Source organism: Crotalus tigris, unplaced genomic scaffold (assembly GCF_016545835.1).
Source record: "Crotalus tigris isolate CLP2741 ecotype Arizona unplaced genomic scaffold, ASM1654583v1 scf7180000020184.803716, whole genome shotgun sequence".
Lineage (NCBI taxonomy): Eukaryota > Metazoa > Chordata > Lepidosauria > Squamata > Viperidae > Crotalus > Crotalus tigris.
The window spans coordinates 182,921-187,843 of NW_024097897.1; the positions used below are offsets into that span (position 1 = coordinate 182,921).

General features: G+C 42.7%; 1 protein-coding gene across 1 annotated transcript; it reads left to right on the forward strand.

The window, feature by feature from the left end:
* The first annotated feature begins 2,566 nt into the window (after window positions 1-2,566).
* LOC120318334 (A-kinase anchor protein 4-like) lies at window positions 2,567-4,716 on the forward strand. The gene has a single exon (XM_039365799.1). The coding sequence runs from the start codon at window positions 2,876-2,878 to the stop codon at window positions 4,424-4,426; it is 1,551 nt and encodes a 516-aa protein (XP_039221733.1). The 5' UTR covers window positions 2,567-2,875; the 3' UTR covers window positions 4,427-4,716.
* Window positions 4,717-4,923: the final 207 nt, after the last annotated feature.

Here is a 4,923-nt window from a genome sequence, read left to right on the forward strand (position 1 = left end):
GCTGGGAACAGAGGAACAAACAGAGAGCAAGCAAGAATAAGATAAGATAGAGAAATGCAAAATATGTTAGGGAAAGAGAAGGAGGGGGTGTAGAAAGCTATTGTAAGCTCTGGGAAAGACTAAGTCCACCTCCTCCCTTCAACTCCACACCTGTGGCTTGGTGGGGGAGGGAGGGGGCTAGATTCAGACAATGTATGATCTCTTTTACGAGGGAATCTAATAATTTTCGTGAATGAGTGTCAAAACAAATATTTGCAATTCTCATATCTCCATTCTGGGGCATGTAGACCATAGCAGAGCACCCCCAAACATTTGCAGAGTGCTTTTGATGTTTTGCCACTGACACCCCAACATTATCATATAAATCTACTAGTGGGTAGGTAAGTAAATTTGGACTAAGCATCTCTCACTCTAGTACCGTGTCACTCTTTGCACCCCCTCTTAATACACATCAGTATGATCCACGAAGCGCATTTTTTTTGTGCAAGCCTTAAAGACCTGCGGAGTTATATAAACTTTCCCACCCATCTTTTAAAATAGTATTTTTAGAGCTCATTTTGCTGGAGTAGAAATTCCTTCCCTCCCCCTACGCACTTTTGTAACCTTCTCCTCCAATCCTTCTGAATGCCATTGTTAACACCTGCACCCTACTCCTTCCCTAACTCCTTGCCATTAGGAATCACGCCAAACTTGCCATGATAAAATAGAACTCATTATCACTTTTGTGACAAGTGCCTCCAGGCTTGGAGCAAGAAGTTTTTTTTCACAGGCGTGTGTGTTGCTCTTTGCAATCACAACATAACCCACTTTTGCAGGAAAACTGCAGTACACATCAAGAAAACTGCAGAACACATCAAGGCTGCGTAACCTATTTCAGACCTACTACCGTATTTTGTCTTTATTTTCTGTCTAAGGACTACACTTCAATAGCCAATATAACTATTTTGCAAAAATTGATAGAACCATGGCAGAAAAGAGACAGTTTGGTGCAGTGGTTGAGGCATCAATCTAAAAACCAGGAAACCATGAGTTCTTTGATTCATTAGAAGTTTTTGGAATGAAGTACGAAAAAGTTTAAGTGTTACACCCCTAGAGCTAATGATCCTATAATCCTTGAGACAGTGTGATATCCCAGGCTGTAAACTCGCTGTGTAAACTTCTTGATTCAGAGATTCCCCAGAGTTTTGGGGCTCATGGACTACTTCTGATATTTGTTGTTGTTGTTAATTGCAAAGTCGTGTCCGACCCGTCGCAACCCCATGGACAATGTTCCTCCAGGTCTTCCTGTCCTCTACCATCTTCTGGAGTCCATTTAAATTCACACCTACTGCTTCAGTGACTCCATCCAGCCATCTCATTCTCTGTCGTCCCCTTCTTCTATTGCCCTCAATCTTTCCCAACATTAGGCTCTTCTCCAGTGAATCCTTCCTTCTCATTAGGTGGCCAAAGTACTTGAGTTTCAACTTCAGGATCTGGCCTTCTAAAGAGCAGTCGGGGTTGATCTCTTCTAGGACTGACCGGTTTGAACGCCTTACAGTCCAAGGGACTCGCAGGAGTCTTCTCCAGCATCATAGTTCAAAGGCCTCAATTCTTTTGCGCTCAGCCTTTCTTATGGTCACTTCTGATATTAAGAGAGTGTTATGGCTTTTCCTGCAACATAGTTGCCACAGCGAGGGCTTTCCATTGACAAAATGGCTGCCCAGAGCATTCAGCCTGTCACAAAACATTGCTTTCTTCAAAGATAAATTGAAAGCTAAACACAAAATAATTTCTCCAAGAATGGGTGGCAGAGCAAAGTTGGAAACTGACTCTCTAATGATAAATCACATAATTGCTCAAATAAAGCGCAGCAAAATGTCCACTCTTCAAAAAGCAAATATGGTGATAACTCAGAGAAACACACATACTGAAATGCAGCAGAGGCAAAATCACACTCCTTCTCCCTTCTCCATCTTACAGTTTCCCCAGGGTTTCCCACACTGCTTTCCAATTCACTTTCCCCAACTTTATCTTTGCTCTTGGTCTTTTAAGCAGTCCGAGGTACCACTTTGGAGATTTCATTAACCAAAATGAATACAATATTTGCATTCCGGTTTTGGAAAAGTTGTTCTCTTCCTCCAAAGTTTATTTATTGACTTAAGCACAATTAGCAAAAAATAGCCCTTGTCATACCAGGTAAATATCAAATTTGGAGCCATCAAAAAGTTAGGTCAGGTGAGTCTCATCCTGATCTTTGGTTAACTCAGAAACCCATTTGCTGCCATCTATTCACACACACACACACACACACACACACACACACACACACACACGTGTTTGTTTCTTCATCTATCCAACTAATTAATCGCCAATCTTCCTCACAGGGAGGCTGACCTGACCTCCTAAAGGGTTTCCCTTAATATTTGAGCTGAATCAGAGCTGAAGAGAAGAAGATGGCCCAGCTCTCGCTTGCTGAAACATTGGCCGCTTACTGGCTGAGAGGTAATTCTGAAGCTTTGTGATGTCATTGCTGCTCCATGTCCACCCAAAGGAAAGCATCCTTTTCTGGCAAAAGAGTATGGGAAGCTGAGAGAGGAAACATCTTGAGTCTGGCAGGGTCATCAAAGCCTTTCAGCAGAAACCAAAGACACTCTATATAGCTCTGGATACAGTGGAGGGGGTGTGGACAAGGCACAGTAGCAACTCATTGCTGGTTGGTGGAGGATACAGCTGCTTTGTGAGGTCACTACTGCTATGTGTCCACCTAAGTGAAAATACCATTTGCAAGTAACAAGAGCATGGAAGATTAAGACGGCAACATCTCAAGTCTGGCCGGGTCATCTAAGCGGCTGTGCTGAAGGAACACCTACGCCTTTTAATACATTTCCACTTTTGAATGACAAAGATGGCTCACGAAATTGATTGGATCAACAATAAGGCTGGAATGTGCAGCATTAACTCCTACAAACCCAAACAAAAGAAAGAAGACTCAGAATGTAAAATGGTTTGCTTTGTTAATGTTGCCAACCTGAACATGAAAGATGGGAATTTGGGCCCAAAGCTTATGAGTGACCAACCTGACAACATCAATGGCCCTGCCGGTGAACTCGACTTACGAAACCTGGAGGAGAAGGAGGTCATTGTAATCAAGGACAATGAACAAAGGAAATGCATAAATACCGACGGAGCGGTCTGCCTTTTCAAGCCAGGTTCCTTGGAAGATGTCAACATTGTCAGTTGGCTCAATAATGATCTCCAGAAATATGCCTTTGGATTTCAACATGCACTGACTCCTTTCAGGACCTCTCAGAAACTGAAGGTGTATGATAAGGGATCTCAGAACAACAATAACACTGGTTCCAGCAGTTCAATGGCTGAAGCAGGAAGTTCAGATGATCTTGCCTACTATGCTAATAAGCTCTGTTCCTTAGTGGTTGAGATGACACGTAAAGAGATCAAGGATAGATGGGACAATACTAAAAAATACCTGTGCCAAAACATTAGTTCTTATAATGCAGGAAGAAAATCTAGTGCAACTGAAACTAAACTATCTTCCGAAGATGATGTCAAGGAACAAGAAGGACAGTATTTCGATAGACCAAGAAGATCAGATGATTCTACTTCGGTCAATAAAGGGTTGATGTTATATGCAAACCAGGTGGCTTCAGACATGATGCTCTCATTCCTGAAGACCATGAGTGTCCAGAAGGGAAGACACCCTGCACCAGCATGCATTGTTTTAAAAGAGGTACTTGTGAATCATGCCAAGGAAATAGTCTCAGACTTGATAGATTCCTCCATGAAAAATTTACACAATATCACAGGGGCGCTCATGAAAGACTCTGATTTTATTTGTGGGATGAAGAAGAACTTATACAGTGTTGGAAGCCAAAAGTCCACAGAGGTTTTGGAAGCAATGGTGAGACGCTTGTTTAAACTCCTCGCTGGAGATGATAAGGCCCGGGCACAAAGTTTAGCTTTTACCGCATATAAATTAGGAGCACTGGGCAACCAAAGAGCTCAAGGCATGCAATTTGCATCCCTGAAAAGTGAGTGCCACAGCCAGGGGAAGGAAAGAATGGGGGGGCCAGGGAGACCTCAAGCATCAGGAAGTCGGGGGCTAGACAAGCAAGGGTCAGCGGATGTGTATGCAAAAGAGCTTCTTTTAACAGCCTTAATGCAGATACAGCAGCACTTGTTAGAAAAAACCAAAAAAGCCAGACTCCGGGAAACCCATGCCAACTCATTTGGCTATCTTCACCATGACTCCACCTATGACAGAAGTGGTGAGAGAAGCCTGAAGCGCTCATCGAAGTCTTATGATGGAAGAACAGACTGCGATGGCCTCAAAGATAAAGGCAGCGTTCTAGTGTCTGTGATCCAGAAGATCCTTCAGGAGATTGGCTTGAATCCTGATGACATTTGCCTGGACAAGAACAGAGGATAGATTGCAGAAGACCCTACAGGTAAAGAATCTCCTCTTCTGAACCAGCCCAATGGAGTATCAGATCTGCATGACAATATGCAGCACATGGACAAGAACATTTATTGATCAACCTGTGGGATCTGTGATGCAAACGATCTCTTTATTGATAACTAAAGGCATTTGCTCTTGGTTTTAGCTCATTAGATAACATCATCACAGTCCCATTGCAAGCTGCGGTGGAGTGAATTCAGATTGGGTGATTCAGTGGTAGCTGGGCAAGATCATCAATTAAAAACTAAAAGAAGAGGAAAGACACGTCTGTTATTTACTGCTTTCTCAGAGCTTACGCAATAGCCTTGTAATAACTAATCCTTGGCCATTATACCTACGGAGCAATACAGGTAGCCCTCCACCACAACTGAGCCCAAAATTTCTGTTCTTAAGCAAGATAGTTGTTAAGTGAGTTTTGCCCCATTTTATTTTTCTTTTCTTGACACAGTTCTTAAGCAAATCATTGC